Source organism: Podarcis filfolensis (genome assembly GCF_964270895.1).
Source record: "Podarcis filfolensis genome assembly, chromosome: Z".
NCBI lineage: Eukaryota > Metazoa > Chordata > Lepidosauria > Squamata > Lacertidae > Podarcis > Podarcis filfolensis.
The window spans coordinates 21,068,539-21,094,017 of NC_139617.1; the positions used below are offsets into that span (position 1 = coordinate 21,068,539).

The window sequence follows — 25,479 nt, forward strand, 5'->3', positions numbered from 1 at the left end:
TTTTCTAGAAAAATAGAAACAGAAAAATGGCTGCAGGAGATTAGTACAACTACCCCTCTGAAAACATTTTTAGATAGCAAAGCCAGCATGATCTAATTGAATTATATTTCTAACACAATTAAAGTACCTAATTGTTAAGAGGCTTATTTAATAAATTTATACCACAGTATTTGGGCAGCTTACATTAGCCATTGAAAACAACTAATGAGGCCCTGCAAGAAAACTTAGCAGTGTGCAGTTCTCTTGTTTAAGGTTTCATCCAGCAGTTGCTCTATAGAATGGTAGCACTAGGAAGCAGTTGCTGAGGTCTCCTTTCTCTCTGCCAAGGAGTGTTGCTTTCCTTGTTTCCCCTCCAAGGAGTTGGGTCAAATACGAACTACGGTGCAGGAAAGTAACCAGGACTGCTACTCCACCAGAAGCTGTTGCAGCTTCTCATTTATTTATATTTTGTATTCTAATTCAGGCACTTCTGGCAGACTTGCCTCCAGATTTAGAAGAGATGGATTTCAATCATTCATTTCCGGAACCTGATGATACCTCGTTCAGCTTGTCGTCTTCATCGGAGAAAAACACCTCGGACAGTTTGTGATCTTTGATGCAATGCAATGTACTTGCCTAATCTGTATGTTTTGAACAAATTGCATTTTGTTGGCCAGTACCCTTGAATATGAAGGTGGGGGGTAGGGGTGGAGGTGGGGAGACTAGCAGCCTCGTTAACTGGGGGAGGTAGGTGGTAGCCACAAATTCAGAATTCTGTTTTTTGTTTTTTTTATTTTGGTGAATGTGAAAGCTACTTGAGAAAAATACACTATGGTTCTAGCATCTATTCCTTGGTTATTGTACCTTTTTATTCATTACTGACCTGCTTCGGTAACAAAGCCCTCCTCTGAGCAGTGCAATAAGTAAAATGGAGAAAAAGTTGTGAATTATGCTAACAATTCAACCATACTTCCCCCTAATCTAGCCCACTAGTTCTGTTCAATGCCTTCGCTCCCTTGCCCCTCCTCAGGTAGGTTAGCAGGTCACTGGAGATTAAGGCCTTCAGGAGATCAGTGAATAAAAGTTGGGCCCTCACTAAAACGGCGATGGTGATTCCGAACAAGGGTTCAAGCTAAAGAAGCTTGCAATTGTACCTAGCAGCGAATCATTGCTTCTTCTCTCTTCTCCACCTTTCTCCAATGCCTGAAAAATTATTGGAAGAGTAACGCTAGCTATCTTAATTGATTTCAGTAAATTATGTTGTGCATAGTGGCAGATGGAAATCCTGAACAAAAATAGTTGGCTTTTTTTTTTTAAAGGAATGCTCAAATGCTGGGAAAAGGAACAATTTCCAGTAGCCCCAAGACTCTCTTCCATTGTACATAGTGAGAGTGTGTGGCAGTAACACTGGAGAAGTCACAAAGGAACAGCATGTACACAGATCCAAAATTTACATTTGACTTCTGTAGCTTATTTATATGACCAAGCCTCAGCTGAAGGCTGCCCAGAAGATGCTTTTGTAGTTCACAGGGGAGCCATCTCCTTGGCTGAGACTGAGAATCAACAGACAGAGCTTGGGAACTTGAGGACTGAGAGAACTGTTGATAAATGATGTTCCCAAAGGAAGTACTCCCTGGCATTGCTATTTGGAACAGCTGCTCAATTCAAATATGAGTTAGCCTAGATCCCCCCCCCCCCATATCAACAACAACAACACTGACTTGTGAATTGGCTGTGGCATACAGACCAGCAACGAGACCAGCAACTTAAAAACACTTTTAATATGTTCCTGACTTGGAAGTCATTTATTTCAACTTGTTAGGCAAATACGAGCGCATGCAGAACTGAGCTCGATGACAAATGCATTTTAGTCACCCGTATCTGTTGCGTGGGTTGAAATCTTGATGTGCATCAAGTGTTCAAAATAATGAGTTTTGAGATACCCAACACACACACGTCACTATTTTCCTCAGCTCTTAGGACTGAGTCTGTTTAACCACTTCAAGATTTTTTATCTACAGTTGCATATGTTAGATCTTTAATTGGATGTTGAAAGTGTTAGATACTTCCCCCCCCCCCTATTGCCAAGAAAGATGTATGGTTTGCTCTTTGGGATGCCATTTCTCTTTTAAAAAGACACGTTTTATTATTTCTCTGATTCAGTAACAAAACTTGGTGTGAAAGAGCTGTTACCCTACTCCCAAAGTAACCTTGCACATCATTGCTAGCCTCCTTCACTCTGTCCATCACAGCCTCAACGTGTAGCTCTGCTCCCTCCCTCCCTTTCAACTGCTTTGGTCCTTGCTTGAAATGGCAAAGGGAAACAGCTTAAATAGAAAAACAACTCCCCCCCCCCATATCAAGAAGACAATTTTAGTGGCAAAGAGAGAAGAGGTGTTACAACTTGACTTTTTATCCAAGGGCAATTGCTCTGTGTCCCAAGGTGGGGAGGCAAATGACTAATTGCCTCTCTGTATGATAGTTCTAATCGACTTGGCTATGATCACAGATGTTTTTACTGCGCACTAAAAATATATAGGATACTGTTCTGCACCCAAGAATTCAAAACTCCTTGCCAAAAAAGGATGTATTCCTTGGACCTGTACGATATATCCTGATTTCTCTTATTTGACACAGTTCTGTTATTTTTGCTATTTTTCTGCATCACTCTGATTTGCTTCATTCTGAGGAGGGGCAGGGAAGTATTCAGGACATTGAAGCCCCTACCCCCACTTCCCCATGCCCACTGGAAACCTCATTCAGCCATCCCTCCGGGTTCTGTGATTTCAGGAGGCATTACCCACACCGTGTTTTTAGCACAGCCTTGTTTGCAGCAATAAGGGCTAGAAACCTGCTGCTTAAAAATGAAAGTTGAGATTCTCAGGAAGCTTTTAAATCTCTTCCCAAGGCCATGTTGTATATCTCCCCACCCCCACCTCTTGCATTCCCCTGTAATCATGTCACAGGCATAACTTATGCTGTGAGGAGTAAAATCCACCAGAAAAGTACTTTCAATTAAAAAAGAAATGAAGAGAGTGGGAGTGATAGGGAAGAGGCAGAAGTGTAGTGGGTAGCAATGTGGAAGAGGGAGGCAATTAGAGAAAGGAGGATGTTTGGACAATAATGGGGAAAAGGAAATGGGAGAAGCAGTACAGCAGGCACATATTGCCGAACCCTGCAGTTATTTTGTGTCATGCAAGTCAAAGTCCTTTCAGAGAGCACAGATTTTGATTGTGTGCCATTAGATATTGTGGAAAGGATCTATACAAGACCTAATGGACCTGCACAGTACCTTGATGCTGGAAACCTTTTTCTTCCACTTACTTCAGTTTAGCACAAATGCACTGCTCGCTATAGCTATTGGGTTGTATCTGACTAAGTCATACTTGGAACGGAGCCATTGCCATTAATGGCCCTCAAAAGCCATTTATTTCAATGGGTCCGCTCTGAGTATAGATAACATTGGTTTACAACCTGTTGAGTGTTGGCAGTTAATTGCTTTTTTCTGCCCTAGCTTTCTATTGATCATCGTAGAATGCAAGTGAATGGATGTGAGTAGAAAGGCAAGGCATATCTCTGAAGAACCCATAATTTGCTAACCTTTCAATGAAAAATTTAGTTTTCTGTACTTTTGACTACCTCCCACTTAGGTGCCCAGGTTTCCCCAAGCGGACTCACATTTTACTTGGCTAGAAGTAAAATGTGAGAACTTGAATACTGCTTAGGCACGTCCCTTGTGATTGTCCTGGAAAGTCCTGCATCAATTTTTATTGTTTTATCAATCATTTATTGATGCACTTCCCTTGTGCTAGGGAACTCTCTTCCTTCCCTCAAGAACCCTTGACAGTAAGACATTTGTTCCAGTTTTACACGCACAACACAGCCAGTGTGTTTAAGGGCTTGGTTGGGATTTGAATATAACTCTGCAAGACTTTAATTTTAACATCTTGGGGGCCTTGTTTGCATATTCTTGTGCACTTCTTGATGTCATGGAATCTTAGAGTTGGAAGGTACCCAAGGGTCATCTGGTCCAACCCCCTGCAATGCAGGAATTTCAGCAGCTGAAATGTATGACCTGACTTAGCCCAAAAATGTATTTTATATGGATGTGACTGAGCCGCAATAGCTGTTTGATAGAGTCTTGCAATCTTCAAGTGATGCAGATATGCATTTTTATTTATTTCTATTTATTTTATTTATTTAACTGTCTGTGCCAGCCTTCTACACTCAGGTTAGTTTGCAGCGGATCATAAGCCTGTTTGAATTTGTTAGCCTGTATATTCAGTAGAGCAGGCATTATGGGGAGAGCCTGTGGCCCTCTAGATGCTGCTGGACTCCAGCTCTCATCTGCCCGGCCTTGCCTCTGCCAGTGGTCCAGGGGCAGGATGGGAGTTGTAGTCCAGTTAACTCTTGGAGGGCTGTAAGTTCCCTGCACCACATCCATCAGGTTCGATCCGGGACTTGTCTTTTTACTAGAAGCTTTAACATGAACCCAGGTGATCAGACACAAGGGAAGTCAGGACTCCCTTTTAACAATTCTATAAAATGGAATTTTGGTGGAATCGGCTTGTGTAGGGCACTTGCAGCTGCTGAAATTTTCTTTTCTGTACAGCTGCAGGAGTGGCTGGCACACACTCTCTTTGCCTCTCTCTCAATCTCTCTCTTTAAAAAACCCAGAATGGTAACATTCTGGCTGTGCCACCTGCATCCTATTTCGATCTGAGTTTGGCCCACTTTTTAGATCCATGCATTATGTGAAGACTAATCCACAAAGACATGCTATTCTGTACCCACTTAACCTGGGAGTAAGTTGGGGAACTAACTTCTGTGTACGGTACCTTTTCTACCTTGGTGATGTCCCCCATGTGCAAGAACCCAGTGACTTTACCACACTAACCAACGTATTTCATCCAGATGGTATTTATATGAGGGTTGAGTTGCGTACACTATTACAACTACTGGAATAGTCTTTGATATTTGGCATTGTATTACATGCTTTCACAGAGAAGGTATTAATGTTTGATTTTCATTGGAGAACCATTGGGAAAATCCTCCCCTGCCCATGAATTAATGTTAACTATGGATGGATGGGGTATAAATTTAAATCCTGATTTATTCGGATGACTATAGCAAGAATAGTTTGGACAAATCAGCACATGCTAGTTTAATGCCTCCTAGCTGCGCCTGGAATGTGGAACAGTTTAATGCATTAAAACAACAACAACCCAGTACTTAAGCAAACCACATGCCATTTTTTACATGCTACCTCTGCAAGATGACATCGCTTAGAGGCCATGCCAGACTATAATGTGACATTCCCCATACTGTGGCAATAAGTGACTTGCAGCCAATGGTCACTTCCTTACACACGCCAGCCTTTTTTTTTAACATTGCCTATATCTGGGGTGGCTGACCTGAGACTCCCAACTCCCTCCATCCTCAGCCAGCATGTTCAAGGATTAGGGGTGATGGAAGGTGGAATCCAGCAGCATTTGGAGGGCCACAGGTTGGCCAACTGGCCAGATAACTGCTGTTACAGATTTGAACTATTTTTTCTTCTGCTAATATGGTTAGCACTATGACGGTAATTGATGGCTGATTTGATAGGCAGGTGTGTGTGTGTGTGTGTGTGTGTGTGTGTGTGTGTGTTAACCACCGTGAAATATTACTGTATTGTTAAGGCAAAGCACTGCTGGGAATGTTTCCATTGAGGTGAACAGAATTGTACAAGCTCCCCACAGCATTGTGCCTCAAAGCTGCAACAGATATGCTAAATAAGCTGGTAGCTGCAGGTATTTCTCAAACCTCCATCTTTCTCTTGGAGTAGCTGTTCCAGTGTTTGTTGCAGGTGGCTGGAGTTAATTCTACACTATCGATGAGACCGAACTCTACCTTCTGTAATTATCCAGCTCTTCCTGCTACTTTCCCCATAGAAACCTCTTAGTTGGAGAGGCCAATTGGTTTGGAAACAGGTAAAAAGCAACTTCTTCCTCCATAGTCGCCTCCCTTGCCATGTAGAGGAGTTTTCTTCAGTTGAAGAGTATTTCCTCTTGTTAAATGCTCCCTTTTTCTAGCCTGTACAATAGGCTCCACCTACCTCTTGGGCCCAAACTAGCCCACCCTCAGCACTGGCTGTGCCTCACCCAATATTCCTGTAGCTTTTTTAAAAAAAAAGCCAAGAGGGCACTGAATAGTTTAAAATCCAGTGTGGTTCTACCAGAACTCACTGACGCTTTATGAAGAACACAGAAAGCCTCTGCCCACCCATGTCAATGTGTAGGTTGGAGCTTAATTTGTTGTCAAAGGTAGCATATGTGATATAAAAGTGACTTGTTAAAAAAGAAAAAAGGGTTTGCAATTTTTAAAATGACTCTCATCTACTTTTCCTCTGCATAAAATTCATAGGTATTCATAGAGCAGCCTCCTAAAATAGTGCATTTAGTTCTCTTCCCCACCTAGAACTTTTGGAGGAGTTAGATCAGGTGTTTAAAAAGAACTGACCAGTTGAATGAATTAATGATATTTTCTAAGCAAGAGAGGGAGCATGATGTACCCTCCATTTGCTGGACTGTATTATGGTTTTGGCCTTTTATCTGGCTGCGCTTGAAAATGAAGTGCTTACGATCAACTATGATCCCAGTATGTCAGAGTCACCAAGACAATTGAGAAAAAGGTGGGTGTGCTTCGGGCTTGTTGAAATCAACGAGACATGCCATGGTGAGGTCCTTAAGACTTTGGTTTTAAGTTGATTTCATTGGGACTTGGACATTGCAAAGGTTGTCTTTTATCTATAGCAGGAAACATCGAACTAATGCCAAGGTTTGAGGTTGGTTTTAAAGGAGCACAATTCAGATACACCTATATCCCACATCCTGTAACACAATAACATGTGTTGGCAAATGTGTCACACTGTGGCACTGGCAGAGAGTGCGTGGAATCTGCTGACTGAACATTTGCTTGGAAGAGACACATCTGTGCAGAAATGAAAGTCTGCTCTGCCCTCCTCACCGCTGCCCCCAGCATGGAAGGCAGGCAGCAAAGCTTTGAGTAACTAAAGGAGCAGGAGTCAGCAATTCGCTGTGCTTCCCAGCTGTTAAAAATGCTTTTTTTCCTGGGGTAAGGAGATCAAGGGAAAGAGATTCAAGTATTAGCTCCTTGCCCTTTCAGCTCCTTGTGTTGTAATCTTGCCGCCAGAGGACTATCTCCTGCTTATGCGTACAGTACATGGAAAGCAGGAGACTGCAGCTGAAAGAAAGATAATGTCATTTTTATATGAGTTGGTGAATATTCAAATGCAAAACCGCTCACGTCCTTTCCCTACCCCGCTGTCTGTTATTAACTTAGTTATATGCAAAACAAATTTGGGATATTTTTTTAATGAAAAAATGAGCATACTGTATAACTGTTTAGTGCAAACAATCTTCACTCTGTTCATTGTTAAGCTGCTAGCAGCTGTGGAGGTGGTCCCAGCACAAAATGGTCAATGCATTCTCAGTACGTAAGCTACCCTTGTAAAGCTTCCAATTTCTTTTTCTTTTGTTTGCTGTAATGACACTTGACTTCAATTTATCTTGAAAGCTTCTGATGGTTTTTCTGTATTTTGTGTTGTGCATATATATATATATATATATATATATATATATATACTATTAAAATGTGCCAACGAAGTTGAAGTGAATATATCTTTAACATAACGTCCTTTGGGCCAGTTTGGGTAAGTTTTGTAAATTTAGTGTGATTTCAAAACTGAATTTCTCTTATGAAACTCAGTATTTGTATTGCAATTTTATGACATGTAAATGGTATGTGTAGCAAGAAGAATTATGACAGATATTTAACTTGAGTACCTCCACTGCAACCCAGGACATAAGATCTTGGTTTATTGAAAGATGGATTCCATCCATTTGTATTGATCTTGTTTTTGTGTGTATATATATATAAGGATATTTATAATCTTGTATTAACAAAATCCATCACACAACAAAGGTTATTTCATTCATTAGAAACCTACTCAGCTATTTTTATATAAACTGTTGGTTGCTGCCTTAACTTTTTTGTGAAAATTTGTGCCATAGAATTTTTAACTTATCAACAGATAGTTTACCAAGTTTGATTTGGTCCACACTTTAAAATAAAATATGAATATTTCAGTTATTGAATAGTTTTTAAGTCACCTATTTTGGTTAAAGATTGTTTTTCTAATGTATCCGTTCTGTATAACTGCATCTTTTTTTCCTTTTTCTTACTATGTTTTTCCTTTTTAAAGTTAATGCATCCACACTGAAATGCACGCTTTTTAATAATTCCAGAAATGGTCACTGTTTTTTTGTTTCCTAAGTTTTCTGGATATAGTTTCACAAAACTTTAATTAATAAATTGAATTTGTTTGTTACAAACTTGTATCATTAAGTCAAATTGGTTAGCATAAAGGGCTAACTGTCTTTGCTACCTTTTGTCTATTACACTTAAGGATATTTTTCTATATCTACCAAGTATGAAAGACTGAAGAAATTCAATAAAGGCTAAGTGATTCGTTTTCCTACATGAAGTTTTCAGTTTCTATATTCTCAATCATTGGCCTTGTATGAGTTCATCACGAAGTAAAATCTGAATCTCACATTTTTGAACTCTGTCATCATAGGAGTAGGAGGAATAGTGATAAATTGTGAAGATGGTGATATTTATATAAAGTACTACCCACCAAGTAGTGAACTTATGTGTTGAAGTAGTGGTGCAGGGTTTTCACCTCTTATGTTAATGTTCATTCTTGACCATATATTCCAGGGTGCTTACCCCAATCTTAGTGAGGTCGAGATTGGTTTTGTTTTGTTTTGTGGGGGATGGAGGAGTTTGTGCTGGGGATGATGTTGGAAACAAACTAATCACTTCTTTAAATCAGATATCCCCCAATGTAGTTACTAGGAGGAAGGTGTTGGGTGGTTTTTTTTTTGTTTTTTTAGCCCAAGTCAAAGATTGAAAGTTCCCCAAAAATACTTCTTTCCCCCTTCTGCCTATTCATTTTCCAGTGGTACATATCAGTCCAGAAGAGAAAGTTGCATTAAACAGACTTGTGGAGAAGTGGGATATAATGAGGACAAAAGACGTCTAAATAAATAATAAGAGCTCCTTTCCTTCTGTTCAGACCACCTTCTCACTCAGGCCTTCCCTCTATTTTGCTTTCAGCAAGCTGAGACACGCAGTCTCGGGCCACTGATCCTCTATTGCTCTCTGCAGCTCTGTTGCTGTTCCTGCTTCACGGCCATGTCTCCTCCTTCCCAGATGGTTGCAGGAGGACACAGATCCTGCTGCTCTCCTGTGAGTCAAGAAAAGTCAAATGCGAAGCCCCACTGAAGGTTCTTTAGCTCCTGGAAGCTCTTTGGTAATGCTTTCCCCAGGTTCATTATTACCTTATAGGAGTAGCTTACAGATGTTTCCTTTCCCTGTTCCTGCACCTTGCCAATTTAGACTGGCTAGACAAGATTGTAGGAAGATACCACTGAAGTCAGAAGCCTTACTGGACAGTGTTCTTACTGGAGTGGTGCAATGAAGCAGGAAGCAAGCACCATGGCTGTAGATCTGCTATCCATTTTCATAGGCACTGCACCTCAATAGGCCAGGAAAGTCATAGAAAGTCATATCCTAGGCCATCCAGGGTAATGCCTCCACCTATCCTCACTCAAGGACAAGGATTCTCTGAGATAATGTTTGCAGCTGGTTTTTATGTGTAATGATTATTTTAGTACACAAGAGGTTTTCCGGATTACCATTGGCCTTTTATTTAATAGCCTATGGTGTAAACTGCTTAGAGATCTGTTAACATACAAGCGGTATATAAATTGCCCAAATAAATAAATAAAACCCACCCTGGAGGCTTATAACATGGGATAAAGCCTTGAGATGATGGAAAGAGGAAGAATCACCCATGCCTTATGCTTTGCAGCTGTCTAATACACCAGTTGTTGTTGCTGCTGCCACCCCCTCCAGCACACCCTATCACTACAAATTGAGTATGGCACATGCCACTAGCATAGAGCATTGCCTGTATCACCCCCAGTTCAGGGGTACATGTATAGTGCTGAGGGACAGGCTCCAATCCTAGCATGAACTGATGGGAAATACTATACATCAGTGATTTTCAACCAGTGCCATGGCACATGGGGTGCCAGACACTGGCCTCTGTCCCTCTTTCCTTCCCTTCCTCCTCTGATGCTCTCTCATATCTCTGCCTCCCAAAAGCTTGCACAGCTGTTAGTTGCAGCAGCCCTGGCTATAAGCTCTGCTGGCTAATGGTGCCACTTGAAGGCACCTTTTTTAGGGGTGGGGTGGGGGTGCAGCTCAGAGACTAGGGGTGGCAGCTGCCCGGAGGACTCCCAAGGAGAGGAGGCCGAAGGAACACTCCATAAGGGAGTGTGTTCGAAAAAGGGTGAGAGGCTGCTAGCTCTGCAGACAAGGGGTGACATTACTGGGCTCCTGAGCCCTACAGGAGTGCCTCAGAAAGAATGTCGTTGGTCAAGGGAGCCATGGACTCAAAAAGGTTGAAAAGTCTGCTGTCCATGTTCACAAGCCCAGCAGGTTTTCTTCCCAAGTGGGGATCTAGGTCAGCCTTCCTCAACCTCGGCCCTCCAGATGTTTTGAGACTACAATTCCCTTCATCCCTGCCCACTGGTCCTGCTAGCTAGGGATCATGGGAGTTGTAGGCCAAAAACATCTGGAGGGTCGAGGTTGTGGAAGCCTGATCTAGGTGTTGATCCACATGTTCTTGTGAGTCTCAATTCCACGACTACTGTTTATGTTGGATCCTGTTTCCAACTGTACCGCACAGCAGGTTCTGGTCATAACGGATTCTCACGCACAGGATCTATCCTCTCGATCTAACTAGGAGTTCCTCATTATGTAGCACCTGGCTGCCCAGAATTAATAGGAGGATGTTTATTAAAAGTCATATGTCTCATTCAGTCCAAGAAGCCCAACTGTAAGCATAAATAGACCTTCCTCTGGAAGATGGAGGGGATGATGTTACTGGAAAATGGAGGGGATGATGTTACTTTTCTTGGAAGAAGTCAACGCAGTACAGGTGAGACCATCCAAAGTTCCCAGAAACTCTGAAAAGCAGCCGCCCTCTTGACTTCTGCCTACCCTGAAGTATATGCGGCCTTGTCCCCAAGAAGATTAATTATTCACTAAAGAGAGACTAGATCTGTACCAAAGACAGGCCATGAGAGTGCCGCATCTCAAGAAGAGTAAATAGGGATGAAGGAAGATCCGAATACTTTACCTCTTTGCCCTTTACCTCTTTACACAGATGATTCATTTCCAGGTCATCCAGTGGAGGGAGTCTGGGTGAGGAAGCAGTGGGTCTTGCCACAACAGATTCCAAGGATTACATTTAAATAGATCTTGCTGACTGGTTCTCACAGCTGGCTCTGACATGTACCTTGCACTTTGTGGAATTAGAAACATTACCTTCTTTGGATCCTTGAATTCTTAGTCCACATATGCCCACCACAAATCTGCCTTTAGCATGCAGAGTTTCTTTGTCACAGAGACAAGTTATTTGTGATTTTCTAATGTGTATAAATGTGTGTTCTTATGCTGGCTGATTTTATTTTGTAGCGGAAGCAGCTGTAGGTTCCTGATCCAGAGCTTGCTTCCAATATGGATCAGGGCCTTCTGCCGGCTTTCCACTGGAAATCTTTATAAGTCTGCGTCTTGCTCCCAAAGCGCTGTTTTCTATAAACAGCATGTCTGGAGGCAGGCAAGAGGGAATTATCAGCACACACAGACAGTGAGAAAAAACCTGGCTAATGAATCCACTCTGGAATGGTAGCATATCCCGCCTTGCAGCCCTGCAGCTGATTTCTCTCCAATATAAAACCAGCCAGGTTAAGCACATTCATTTAAAGCTTAAGAGCAACATCACGTATAGTTTGGCCCTGTGATATTTTGCAAGACACTGAGTGCAATTTTGTAAGGTCTCTACTTAACGGACATTGTAGTGATACCTATAAAATGTCCTTGGCCGCCCCAAAACAACTCCTTATTGGATGAATAATTTTTGTAATGGGGTTTTCATTACAGTGTAGTGCAGTTCTTACTTCCCCTTCCTCACCACAAACTCTCCTGAATGTACCATTAAATTCTACACTGTGTTGAGGATTTGAATGCAAATCTCCCACGTCCATGCTGAGTTGTCATTTAAAAGACTGTAACGGCAAAAAGCCACAAACACCCAGTCATTAGGTTCATCTGCACGGCAATTGCTATATAGGATTCAACGATAAGAGGCTTATTTCCCCACCTGTTGAACATTATGCTTTATTATCATTGCCCATTTATTTATTGAACGCTTCCCCAGTATACAGTGTGCTATTACTATTATCCATCCATCCATTATCTACCCCCACAGCTGCAGGTAATGAAAGGTAGCCAGGCCAGGAGCTGCACTTTATAGCAAAACACTAAATGTGAAATTGCTTCTCTTTGCTCTGTAAGCTGGCACAAAAATCCTGGTTAAAGCGGTTTACTTCCAAATGTTTATATATGGGACAACTGATCTCAATGATCACGGGTAGGAGGAGGAGTTACGCTAAGACCAGACCATGTCATTACTGAGGAGGCAGGTTTAGTTGTTATTTGAGGACTATCCCTGCCTCCGGGTCTGGTCTTGTCTGGATGGATACTGGAATCGGCAAGGGTAGCAATGAGACTAAGGAAGAGCAAGCTGAAAGGCAGTACCACCTTCTGGTCTAGCTCTAAGGAAGGTAGGGTAGTGCCCCATCTGCTCTAGTGATAAGCCTTCATTGGGGAGGCATGACTGCAACGTCCACCCCTGGTTGTGCATTCCTAGATGCTAGCAATCTACTGTCTCTACAAGTGGAGGTCACTATTATTATTATTATTAGCCACTGGTGCTATCAATTCATCTCTGCTTCACTGCTTTGTGTCTGACACTAGTTCTTGTCACTACATATCTTGCCTACAAACTCTGGTAGAATGCTTCAAAACAACATTTTTTGAGGTGTTCTTCATACACACATGAAAGGTCATCTTAGATGTCTCTCAGCCTTGAGAAGAGCGTTTTTGTTGGTTCATTAAAATGGACATGGCCAATGGCTTCTCTTCTCAATGCTGGCTATCAGAATGGTGATTATTATACAGATGACAGCAGCATCTATGTGGTTAAATAAGGGTCTTGGATACAAATGTGGCTTGTCATGGGACGTAACCCAATTTCAGATAATGAGGCATTCTGAGTAACAAGCTGCCTAGCCCACAGATTTAATGAGTTATATTTATTGACAGAAAAAGGGATTACAAAAATGTAGCCATCTTTGGATGAAGTGAGGGGTGCCTGCCATGTATAAATAAGAGAAACATTGCCTTACTTGTTTTCCCATCCCTCAAAAGGGCTGTCCTGTGGTCACAAGAGAGAGAGAGAAAAGGGCTTGTTTCCTGGATTTTGGAGCACATTTTTAGTGCAGCGCTGTTACAGTTGAGGGTTGAGTCAAAAAGTACCCCAAACTTTGTCATCCTGTTTGTTGGGTGCACAAAAGTTTTTTTGGGGGGGGGGAGGGGGACAAGTTCAGTGATGCTGGGGGGAAATGTGTGAAGAGAGGTAAAGTATGGGTAAACTTATTAACAGTAGGCATTGCATACGTGGTTGGTGGTGAGCACAATGATTGTCTCCCACAAAGCTCTAAAGTGAGGTCAGGGAGCAGTAGTTTCTGATGCTTCATTATGAAGCCACAAGTCATCATGATGCCAAATCCAAGTGAGTACAGTGGTTTTTTTGCAGCATTATCATTATCATTATTATTATTACTACTATTTCTTATACGCTCACTGGAAGGACAGATCCTGAAGCTGAGGCTCCAATACTTTGGCCACCTCATGAGAAGAGAAGACTCCCTGGAAAAGACCCTGATGTTGGGAAAGACGGAGGGCACAAGGAGAAGGGGACGACAGAGGACGAGATGGCTGGACGGTGTTCTTGAAGCGACAAACATGAGTCTGACCAAACTGCGGGAGGCAGTGGAAGACAGGAGTGCCTGGCGTGCTCTGGTACATGGGGTTACGAAGAGTCAGACATGACTAAACGACTAAATAACAACAATTTCTTATACATCACCTATCTGACTGGGTTGCCCCAGCCACTCTGGGCGGCTTCCAACAAAATAAAGAGGCAAAAACAACAACACATCTGTCAGAGCTACCCTAGGTCCCAGCTCACAAAGGACCAACGCTGCTTCGTTGTTAAGTATAAAAGTCTTTATTGAAGTTCAGTTTCACTTCCAGAGCCGCAGCGCGCAGCCCCACGTCTCAACTGTCAGACCACTGATGCTCCGTCTGAGTCTCCTCCCCCTTGACACCAATTTAAGATTCTAGCCTTGCTCCACCTTCTCCGCTGCTCCTTCCTCCTCTGGGTCCGCCTGCCCGCCGGGGTTCCGCCCTTTCTAGCCTCTTCTCCCGCTGATTCCCCTGAGCCTTCTCCCTCCCTCCGGCGGGCTTTAGGAGCTGGTTCCCCATCCGGGTCTCCTGCTGTTCCGCGCGCCTGCACATTTGAACTTGGCGCGCGTGCCCAGCCAGCAGCTTTCCTCCTGACCGTTCCACTGCTGCTGTCACTGCTTCCCCCATCGGGGGGGCTAGCTGCAACTGACCTCCCCTCCGTTGGAGGCGTGGTCAGCCCTGACTCCCTCTCTGGAGGAGACACTGCCCCTGACACATGTGACTCCTCCCCCCCACTACGCTCTGGTGGGGAAACTGGTCCCGATCCTCCACTGCTGCTTTGGGGTTCCCCTCTGGCTCCTTGTTTCTGGTGCGTCCCCCCTGGGACCCCCCTTGCCCTGACCATCGGCGCCCCCTTCTGGGAATCTTCTGATTCGCTGGAGAAGCTCATGGAATCTCTCGGGCCACTGTCATACTCCCCTACGCTGCCCTCGGATTCTTCCCCTTCGCTCTCCCAATCCTCTCTCCCTAGTGCTCCTGCTCCTGATTCCCTGACAACATCAAACATTATAAGCTTCCAGAAGCAGGAAGTCTTGATGAAAACGGGGGCGGGGGGGCAGGATGGCCAACAACAACAACAACAACAACAACAGAGAGTGCGCTCACTTTCACCTGGACCACAGAACAGGAAGTGGTATTCAGTGCTTTTTTTCTAAAAAAATATGTTTAGGAGTACTCTCATTTTGACTCAACAAAATCACAATTTTATAGTTCAAATCGGGAAAAATAAATACAGTAAATGGACAAAAGTACAAAGATTCACAAAATGTTTAGCGGTATGTGTACCCCTGCATCCCTCCAGGGGGGGAAAGCACTGGTGGTATTGAAAAACGTGAGTGGAGGGGAGTCAGTTTTGTGAAACTTTTGTCCCACTTTCAAGCAAATCAATTTCTGTTAAGATCTTCTGGCTCAGTTGTAGTTACAATGTGTGTCTTGCTTGGCCTCTACAGTGAAGAAAGGAAGGCACCAATATAGCAAAAAGGAAAGGGGAGGTCACCACGAAGGTGCAGAACAGTCAAATTGTTAGATCTTAGATGAAGTGCCTTAGAAGACACTTTTATGGGACAATTTCTGCCACTTTCTTTTTCTCCCCCTGCCCCAATTCTCCAGTATTTAAAAAAAAAAATCCATAGTGGCTGCCTTCTCCACTCATCCCTGCATCTTGAATGACACCAGGGCAGTGGCACAATGGAGGAAGCAAAGACGACATCCAGGCTGCCAATACTGTTGCTGTTACAATTGCTTGCAGTGGCAAGGGGACTGGGGGGTGGAACCTTAGAGGGAAAGTGAGAATCTGTACTACAGCCACTGCTGATAGGGAGAAGACCCCCAATAAACTGCTAACAGGTTTCTCTGCCCCCCTGCGGATAAATTTAGTGAAATAGCCTGGCTCCCAATTTTTCTGCTCAGAAATAGTGTTGAGAATTTCAATGGGCACAGTTGTGCACATTGGGAAAGGGCTGTAGCTCATTGGTAGAGCATCTGCTATGCCCCAGGGACAATGCCTTGCATCTCCAGTAAGGGCTTGGAATGTCCTCTGTGTGAAATCCTAAACAGCCACTGCCAATCAGTGTAGACAATAACGAGCTGGATGGAACAGTGTCCTGACTCAGTATAAGGCAGGTTCCTTTGTTTCTAGAATCATAGAATTGTAGAGTTGGAAGGGATCTGGAAGGGATCATCTAGTCCAGGCACAGGCAAACTCCGGCCCTCCAGATGTTTGGGACTACAATTCCCACCATCCCTAGCTAACAAGACCAATGGTCAGGGATGATGGGAATTGTAGTTCCAAACATCTGGACAACCAGAGTTTGCCTATGTCTGATCTAGTCCAACTTGCTGCAATGCAGGAATATGCCGCTGTCCCATACAGGGATCGAACCTGTGACCTTGGCGTTATAAGCAGCACGCTCTAATCAACTGAGTTATTCAGGGTTCTTATGTGTAGTTTATTGCCCAATGTGTTTTGAGCATTTAAACTCAAGGACAGGAAGTCTTGTGTACAAACCATCAAGAATTAGTATTGAACCCTAATGTAAAACTTCGTATTTATTTCCATGATGCATTTAAGTTTTTCAGATAAAATGTTTTCATTAGTTTTTTTTAAAAAATGAACTCCATCAGGTATGACTCACCTTCCTGTGGGCACTGTGTACTTTCTTCAAAAACTGGAGCTTGTACCATTTTTAATTATCCCCCCCCATAGCTTTGAGTCAAAGACAGCTTCAAAGGGAAGAATATTTTCTATCAAACATACATACTTTTTCCTAGATGTGCATAAACATGTAAGACGCAATGATGAGGAACATCAATTTTCAACCGTGGCCGGAAACTCGCTGTAAATTTTGCACAGCCAGAATAGAATTGTTAGCTAATTATGCCCTCCTGCCACTTACACATCTTCCTAACTCTAGTTGTTTACTTCTCTTTGAAGGAAGGGGGTGATCCATAAAGCCCTTCAGAGAAGCAAAGAATGTTCTGCAGGAACTGAGATGCTAGGAAATCTGCCCAGCATTGATCCAAATCCCTGGGGGAGGGAGAACTTAGTTGAGAACAGGACAGGTATCAGTAATGAGCTGCGCAAGGGCACTGGGTTCTGGAAGCTGCCTGAGAGTGCTCTGTTTGATGCCATGCATGAGCAGCAGAATGAGATACATGCGCTGGAGATTGATCCATTTGGGGAAATGAAGAACTGCCTCACCAACTTCAGTCTGCCCTCAGCTGCTTGCCTGCCTTCTTATTGACAACCAGACAGGGAATGCACTGTCTGCTTTCTCCTCCTTAGTTTTACCATTGTAGCAGTGGAGGACCTTGGGGTTTCAAATTTCAGCGGTGCCCTATATGACGCCAAAATTCAGTGCCCCTAGGGCTCTGCGCCCACTGCGAGTGAGTCAGTTACCCCCCCTAAAATCCACCTCTGCTTGTGGACCTCAGGGAGGATGATGGGGACGGACAGACTAGAATTAGTCATCTCTGCCTGTCACAGGCTGTTGACTTCTCTGTCTTCCACCCTACCAGTTCCAGTAGGCACCAGCCACCATTGGGCACACGGCACTGTAGTACCGGAGGCTATGATAAGAACCAACAAACTGAAGCTGAATACTGGTGAGATGGTGGCTTTGTGGGTAGACAGTTCCCATGTATGGGATTTAGGTAGATGGCCTGTTCTGGTTGGGGCACCACTGCCCCTTAAATAACAGGTGGTTAGTCAGGGGATGCTCCTAGAGTCTAAGGAGGCTTGTGTAGCCTCTCTGGCTAAGAGTGCCTATGCCCAGCTGTGGGTGGTTTGCCAGTTACTGCAGTTGGTTCAGAATGCCGCTGCCCTGGTGCTGTTGCGGGGTAATACAATGGGATCATATACACTTATCCTGAATGAGCTGCACTGGCTACCAGTGCCCAAGTTGTCAGTAATAGCACACAAAACTAGAAATGGCTTAGGACGCAAGTACTTAAAGATTGGGCACATTATCCAGTCCCAACCAACCCATGTTTTGAGATCTGCAGATGAGATCTGGCTTGTGGTACACTTGGTGAACATAATCTGGGGGCATATGAGACAGGTCCTTCTTGGTGGTGGTGCCTTAGTTATTGAACTCCCTGTGGAAATCACTGTTCTCTACATTTATATGCTTCCAGGCTACTCAACACCCATTTGATCCAACAGGCCTTTGAAGTATAATAAGACGGACATTACTTTTATTGGTCCTTCTCTGCTGCACTTTGAGTTGCATGGCTGGACATTTCCATTAGCTCCCCTCTTGAGAGGGTGTGGTCAGTAGAGGTTGGCAGGGCAGCATTTCCCTGCATTCCTGTGGCTTACTGTGATGGGGAGGGGGCAATTTGGTGCTTCAGTTGCTGCATTTGCAATGCACAAACCTCTCCCTCCCCTACCTGCTAAGCCACAGTGTTGAACTAAGGGTGATCTGGTCCAGAAGATATGCAAACGCCATCTTGGTAGTCAAGATAACCCCACAATTAATTGGTAGCTGTTGTAAGAATGAGCCCATAGATGTTTATATTTACTTGTTTTGATATAAGCTAATCAGCTTGCTTTGATGTGGCCCTTATCTGTGGAGCTTGGGGTGCTGGACTCTGGTCCAGAAAGGGAGACTATCTGTAAGATTTGGGTATGTGCCACTTATGCCGTCATCTAGTCAGGTGCCATAATGGGAAGTCCTGGGCAAAGTGATATATGATGCTTTGTGTATAATGAATGTATAAACATCTGCTTGGGTGTGGACAAGCCCTCTCCTTGCTGCGGTGCCTACATTTATAAAACCTGGCAGACCTGGCAGGCTGCTTTGCTGTAAGTCTACACCTTTCTTTAATAAAGCACTTGAACTGATCCCTCTGATGTTTTTGACATCCTTCTTTGGTATCCCTGCACCCAACCACTCCCACAAGTCCTCCTTTGGGCCTGTGGATCAGGACACATTAGTCATGATGGGAGGAGGTAAAGTTCCTTGCACTGCTGCCCACTACTGGTTTGGGTGTAATTAATAAATGCAAACACAAACCCATTCTAAGCAAATGCATGCACCTCTCACTTGGATAATTCACTTCTAGAGATTTGGGGAAGGGAAGGGGGCTGAATTCTGCAGAAGGATGACTAGCTAAATAAGGACAGTTGTAGAACACACCCTCCCATTTTTGCAGTCCCAGACTGGCAGCAAAGCCAGGCAGTCTTGCAATCTTCTGCTGGTCCAATATAACTGGTGGGTTATGACTAGCTTGGCAGGGTACAGGCTATGTGTAAACTATGGTTTCAAGTGCACAGACCAAAACAGGCTAAAGCCAATCATGAAACCATCTTTATTTCTGCTTTGGCTTAAAACATGAATAAGGTTCTGCTTCCCTTTGAAAACTCTTTCCCCTCATTGTCTCACCAGAACAAGGAAGAATGTTCCTTTTAGCCTTCTCTGGGTCTCTGCCAGGCATTGCCGTTTATGCCAGATGAAGATGAAAGTCCTGCATGGGGCTGCTTCCTTTGTAGCATCCCCTGCCACTCTCCCCCTCTACAAGCTGTTAATTAGCAGCATCAACAGTGGGGCGAATCAGAAAAGGCTGGATTGAAATCATTAATGAAGTGTGAGGTTTGCAATATTGATGGAGCTATTAGCAGCCCGCAAAAGCACATGAATACAAAAACTGAAATGAGCAGCTTTGTCTGGAGGGAGCAAACCAGATGTTTTCTATAAGAGACAGGGGGTGGGGTAGGGAATCCAGCCATGACAGCATCTTTCAGGTCCATGGGGACATTGGAAATGAGGAGGGTGGAGGGATGGGGGGCAGGTATAGGACCATGCTAGGTGAACAGTGAACCACTGCTTGGCTGGATTTAGACACATCAAATAAGCATTTCAGTTTTTGTTGTTTAGTCGTTTAGTCGTGTCCGACTCTTCTTGTTTTTTTTTTAAAGATATTTATTGTGATTTTACAAAAACATAAGTTTACAAAATAGAAAAAAGTCACATAGAAAGAAAAAGATACAAAAAAGAAAACATAGAAAAATACATAAAAGAAAAAAAGGAATAAAAATACAAAATATAAAAAACAAATAGATAAAAAAGAATTAAAAAACAAATCCGTTTTTAGTAACTTTAAACTCATTAGCTTGTTTCCTTGACCTCCTCACACCTCCCCTTTTTGTATTCCCATTTAAATAATCAAATCAGCAAATCCTTACCTTCTTTCGTTTATCTTAACTCTATATCTTAACATATTATAACTCTATATTTTCACCCATTTATCAATTCATTTTTGCATATTCTTATTAACTTTGTTGCTAATGCCACTTATTTTCAGTCCAACACCATTTTAACATTCATTAATTTTACAGTGTTTCTGAAGGTAGTTTTTAAATTTCTTCCAGTCTTCTTCCACCAACTCTTCTCCCAGGTCTCGGATTCTGCCAGTCATTTCCGCCAATTCCATATAATCCATCACCTTCATCTGCCACTCTTCCAGGGTGGGTAACTCTTGTGTCTTCCAATACTTTGCAATAAGTATTCTTGCTGCTGTTGTTGCATACATAAAAAACGTTCTATCCTTCTTTGGCACCAATTGGCCGACTATGCCCAGGAGAAAGGCCTCTGGTTTCTTCAGGAAGGTATATTTAAATACCTTTTTCATTTCATTATAGATCATCTCCCAGAAAGCCTTAATCTTTGGGCACGTCCACCAAAGGTGAAAGAATGTACCTTCATTTTCTTTACATTTCCAACATTTATTATCGGGCAAATGATAGATTTTTGCAAGCTTGACTGGTGTCATGTACCACCTGTAAATCATTTTCATAATATTCTCTCTTAAGGCATTACATGCTGTAAATTTCATACCGGTGGTCCACAACTGTTCCCAGTCAGCAAACATAATGTTGTGACCAATATCTTGTGCCCATTTGATCATAGCAGATTTAACCGTTTCATCCTGCGTATTCCATTTTAACAGCAAGTTATACATTCTTGAAAGTATCTTAGTTTTGGGATCTAACAGTTCTGTTTCCAATTTTGATTTTTCCACCTGGAAGCCAATTTTTTTATCCAAATTATAGGCCTCTCTTATTTGATAATAATGAAGCCAGTCTCGCACTTTATCTCTTAATTTCTCAAAACTCTGCAATTCCAGTTTGTCTCCTTCTTGTTCCAATATTTCCCAATATTTCGGCCATTTGGCCTCCATATTGAGCTTTTTCTGAGCCTTCGCTTCCATTGGTGACAACCACCTTGGGGTTTTATTTTCCAGTAAATCTTTGTATCTTATCCAGACATTAAACAATGCTTTCCTGACAATATGGTTTTTAAATGCTTTATGTGCTTTAACCTTGTCGTACCACAAATATGCATGCCATCCAAAAACGTTGTTAAAACCTTCTAGGTCCAAAATGTCTGTGTTCTCAAGAAGCAGCCAGTCTTTCAACCAGCAGAATGCTGCTGATTCATAATGAAGTTTAAGGTCTGGCAGGGCAAATCCACCTCTTTCCTTTGCGTCGGTTACTATTTTAAATTTTATTCTAGGCTTCTTGCCCTGCCAGACAAATCTGGAAATGTCTCTCTGCCACTTCTTGAAACAATCCATCTTGTCCGTATCCGACTCTTCTTGACCCCGTGGACCAGAGCATGCCAGGCACTCCTGTCTTCCACTGCCTCCCACAGTTTTGCCAAACTCATGCTGGTAGCTTCGAGAACACTGTCCAACCATCTCGTCTTCTGTCGTCCCCTTCTCCTTGTGCCCTCCATCTTTCCCAACATCAGGGTCTTTTCCAGGGAGTCTTCTCTTCTCATGAGGTGGCCAAAGTATTGGAGCCTCAGCTTCAAGATTTGTCCTTCCAGTGAGCACTCAAGGCTGATTTCCTTAAGAATGGATAGGTTTGATCTTCTTGCAGTCCATGGGACTCTCAAGAGTCTCCTCCAGCACCATAATTCAAAAGCATCAATTCTTTGGTGATCAGCCTTCTTGATGGTCCAGCTCTCACTTCCATACATCACTACGAGGGAAAACCATGGCTTTAACTATACAGACCTTTGTTGGCAAGGTGCTTTTTAAGATGCTGTCTAGTTTTGCCATCGCCTTTCTCCCAAGGAGCAGGCGTCTTTTAATTTCGTGACTGCTGTCACCATCTGCAGTGATCACGGAACCCAAGAAAGTAAAAATCTCTCACTGCCTCCATTTCTTCCCCTTCTATTTGGCAGGAGGAGATGGGACCAGTGGCCATGATCTTCATTTTTTAGATGTTGAGCTTCAGACCATATTTTGCATGCTCCTCTTTCACCCTCATTAAAAGGTTCTTTAATTCCTCCTCACTTTATGCCATCAAGGTTGTGTCATCTGCATATCTGAGATTGTTGATACTTATTCCGGCAATCTTACAGGGAAAACAGGTAGAGAAAAATGGAACTCCATGTCGCCATCTGGTGGCAGAATGTTATACGGCATATACAACACATATAAATTCTTTTTCTTACCAGTCTAGCTGAGTTCCCAGTCTCTCCTGCTGTGGGATTTATACAGCATGCATCCAGCAGTAAATGGGGTGGTCTGTTAATACTTTGAGAGGTATCCTGTTAATCCTGGGTGCATCACTTAGGCGATTTAATGTGGACGGGTTGCCCCTTTTAACCCATGCTGAACAGAGCCATACATAATGTAATCTCTATACCTTCCAAGAGCAGTTTGTCCATGAATATTATAATTAAACCTGGAGATAAAAGACTAAGGGTGGTATCCAGCAAAGTAGTTTCTTTACCTCAAGGACTTCTGGATGTGCAATGGGACTTCCATTCCATCTTCCCTCCTTGAATGTCCCCTAAATCTGGGTTTCCCACACAACCCTCAGAGCAGATTTGGGGAGGGTGCATGGCAAACAGTGGGAGAGGAGAGGAGAAGTTAAGTCCAATTGCAGAAACATAATTTCTTGCACTGATGGAGCTACATTGTTGAATACCTCTATGTATTTTAAACGTGTGCTGCCATGAATTAAGGATGAAGGTTTTAAAAATCACCTTTTTAAAAGAACCACCTTGAATTCAGCATCAAATAAGTAAAATTGCATGTTCAGAAAGGTCATCCAGTCCAACCCCTAGCAATGCAGGGATCTCAATGAAAGCATCCAGGACAGATGGCCATCCAACCTCCAAGGAAGGAGAGTCTGTTCCACTGTCAAACAACTCTTACCATCAGAAAGTTCTTCCATTCTTATAACATGATTTCATTGGTTCAGGTCCTGCCCTCTGAAGCAGCAGAAAACAGGCTTGCTCCATCTTCCATGTAGAAGCCCTTTAGATATTTGAAGATGGCTATCTCAGACTCCTCTTTACCGGGCTAAACATACCCAGCTCCTTCAAGCACTCCTCCTAAAGTTTGGTTTCCAGACCCTTGATCATCTTGGTCGCTCTCCTCTGAACACATTTCAGTTTGCCAATATCCTTCTTAAAACGTGGCTCCCAGAACTGGATGTGGTACTCCAGGTGTAGTCTGACCAAGGCAGAATAGAGCAGTACCATTATTAAATGTACTCTAAATGTATAATGTATATGCAACCCTAGAATACTTATATCCTGCTTTACAGCCCTTGAGGCTCTCAAGAGTGGTTTACAAAAGATCAAACCCAGGCTGTTTGATGCTGTCTTTCTTGTAATGAAAAGGTGTAGTCTGGCTGTTGTTCATTGTTGATTTTAATGAGTATCTACTTTCCTTTTGATTTTGATTGATTTTGGTGGTTGTAGTTATTGATAGTCGGGCATGTAAATTTAATAAATCAATCCATTCTCACAATACAGTCCCCACAAATAGTTATGTTAGGAACAGAAACAGCATGATGTCTATATGGTGCCAAGCTGGCTTATTCAGGTAGAATTCCTGCCATCGTATTTGGTCTTCCAAGCCCCGTGAGCCTCTCCAGATTGGGGTTTTCTGCAACATGTTATTGATGCAATAATGGCAGTGGAATTAGTGGTGGATTTATATTGGCCGTCCACACATCATTCAGCTTTGTTAGTTTTGAGATGCTTCCCCAGTGTTGTTGCATTATTGCCATATGGAGGGGCACTCTTGCACCATACCACAGCAAAAGCAGGACAAAAAATTAAATCAGAACATTTGCGGTATAAAAACCATCAGGAGTAGTTATGAGGCAGGCACTGCTTCGAAACAAAGCTGTAAGCCTGCCCCATAACTTTAGCAGGTGCAAACTATGGGGTTGCATATAGCTTCCCCAATACCATCATGAGTGCAAATAATCTTGAGTGAGTGCACAGTAAATAGGGTGCCTGGAGGGGCCACGAGAATCCCTGAAACCGAGCAGCTGAGCCTATGATGCAGGTACACTTTCCTTTGCTTGGTTTACTTACAATCCCAAATAAATATTTTGCAGTTATGTCTCATTCTCTGCAGAACTTGGAATTCTGGGGGCTGATGGGCTGAGTGTGATGGAAGAACGTGGGGGAAATGTGGGGCAGGTGTGAAACATGAGCGACCATGAAGGAGCACAAGGGCACAGTATCCCAACTCTGCAGCATCTGTTACACAAATTCTCTGTGTGCATTTTGCAGGTTATCTCTGCTATGAATGTGAGAGGCAACATTTCTTTGTGAAAATTGTTTTCTCAAACCCAAACCATTACAGTGGTACCTTGGGTTACATACGCTTCAGGTTACATACGCTTCAGGTTACAGACTCCGCTAACCCAGAAATAGCACCTCGGGTTAAGAACTTTGCTTCAGGATGAGAACAGAAATCGTGCTCCGGCGGCACGGCAGCAGCAGGAGGCCCCATTAGCTAAAGTGGTGCTTCAGGTGAAGAACAGTTTCAGGTTAAGAACAGACCTCCAGAATGAATTAAGTACTTAACCCGAGGTACCACTGTATTATTATTATTATTATTATTATTATTATTATTATTATTATTATTACTTTAGTGGAGCAAACAAATCTGTTTGCTCTGGTTTTGTTTGTGCAGGAATGAAACTGAGATTTGTCCAATTCTGTCTGCCTTTACAGCAGGGATAGCCAGTGCAATGTTCTCTAGATGTTGGTCAGCTTCATCAGCTCCGGCTACCATGGCCAATAGTCAGGGATGATGAGGGGTTCTAGCTGCATTTGGAGGGCACTATGTTGGCTGTTGCTGCTTTACAGGTTCTTATCCAGAACATTGATCTGGAGGTCTCTCTCACTCCTATCTGGAAACACAGGGGGTTGAACCTGGGTGCAAAACAGACGTTGCTCCGCCACTGAGGTGACAATTATTCGGGAAACAAACGGGGCTAAGGATGGAATTGTAGATTAATATGTTCCAACTGCTCTTGACTTGAAGGGGACACAAACTGTGGATTCATTCTCTGTGTAATATGCGCTACTGTACTGACACCCGGTGGTGAAGTTGTGTAAAGAATCAGCTGAACTGAAATGCTTTGTTGAAATTTTCCTGCGCAGCGGTGGTCAGATTTCACCCTAGTTTTGGATTAGTTGTTTGCTCTGTAAGATACCTTGACACTGGGTT

The 25,479-nt window shown here is 43.1% G+C and overlaps 1 protein-coding gene across 11 annotated transcripts in view; it reads left to right on the forward strand.

Annotated features, from left to right (window-relative positions):
- Positions 1-8,521, forward strand: part of HDX (highly divergent homeobox) — a 52,208-nt gene extending 43,687 nt beyond the window's left edge. For all 11 annotated transcript variants that reach the window (XM_083595928.1, XM_083595929.1, XM_083595924.1 and 8 more), the window contains one exon: positions 464-8,521. In XM_083595928.1, coding sequence (XP_083452054.1) covers positions 464-589 — 126 coding nt within the window. In that variant the 3' untranslated portion in view covers positions 590-8,521. The remainder of the gene's footprint in view (positions 1-463) is intronic.
- Positions 8,522-25,479: the final 16,958 nt, after the last annotated feature.